The 927-nt window shown below is 38.9% G+C and overlaps 1 protein-coding gene across 6 annotated transcripts in view; it reads left to right on the top strand.

Moving 5' to 3' along the window:
* LOC119582023 (protein tramtrack, beta isoform-like) overlaps nt 1–927 on the top strand; it is a 34,622-nt gene that overhangs the window by 21,300 nt on the left and 12,395 nt on the right. The window contains exon 6 of one of the 6 annotated variants that reach the window (XM_037930231.1): nt 584–921. The exons of the other annotated variants lie outside the window; for them this stretch is intronic. Within the exon in view, the coding sequence (XP_037786159.1) occupies nt 584–859 (276 nt within the window). The 3' untranslated portion in view covers nt 860–921. Of the gene's footprint in view, nt 1–583; nt 922–927 lie in introns of those variants that run through there. 6 annotated transcript variants of the gene reach the window in all.

The following is a 927-nucleotide window of genomic DNA, read 5'->3' on the forward strand; positions in this document are numbered from 1 at the left end:
ATGTATTTGCCCAATTTTTTAGTCAAATGTTTTACTAACTGCTTTCCTTTTGCATATAAACCATATAGGATTTTTGTGTATGAGACATTGAAGTGGGAAAGTATATGGCACTGGTAATGTGATGTTGAAAGTTTCCTTAATGAGGAAATTTGCAATTTTGAAACCATGTAAGCTATATATACAGAAAACATTCCTTACATCTGGAATTGAAGATACATTTTTTTTTTCCTACTGTACTGTATTTGTATTGCATTTTTATGGATTACTGGATTCAGTTGGATTGTATAAAAATGATACATGGAACCAATATTATGCATATCTTTTTGAATAGAAAACTATAACTGAACTAAGTTAAAGTCTATTTACCTTTTTTTTTCTTGTTTAACAATCTCTATATACTCCTTAGATAATATCTGACCACACACAACAACCAAATTTTTTACTTCATCTTTCTCTTATACCTCTACATCTTCCTTTAAAAGGCAATCAGTAAATCCCATCTTCATAGCTATATTAAGAAACATATAAGCCCCAATATTCACCTGGGAACGAGCCCTTTTGATAGGCTGCCGTCACTCAACAGATCTTAGCAAATGAGCGCTCATTGATGGCCAAGTGCCGAGGAGGCTACAACCGCTGGACGCCCGAGGAACGTCTACAGATCGGCAAGGCCTGCACTGAGATGGGTCCAGTGAAGGCAGCTCGAACATTGTCTAAGGTGCTGAAGAAAAATCTGAATGAGTCAACGGTGCGCAATATCCACAAGCAGTATCTGTCGATGATGGAGCGGAGTCGGCAGGCCCACTCACCAGCCACTCTGCCAAAGGGGAAGAGAGGTCCTCGATCTGTCTTGATGTAGGAAGCAGGAGTCGTGCTCTTGATGAGGGGCCCAGGAACTTTTATTTCAAGAGTTTTTACCAGTTTTGG

The sequence above is a fragment of the Penaeus monodon genome, chromosome 15, assembly GCF_015228065.2.
Source record: "Penaeus monodon isolate SGIC_2016 chromosome 15, NSTDA_Pmon_1, whole genome shotgun sequence".
NCBI classification, from domain to species: Eukaryota; Metazoa; Arthropoda; class Malacostraca; order Decapoda; family Penaeidae; genus Penaeus; species Penaeus monodon.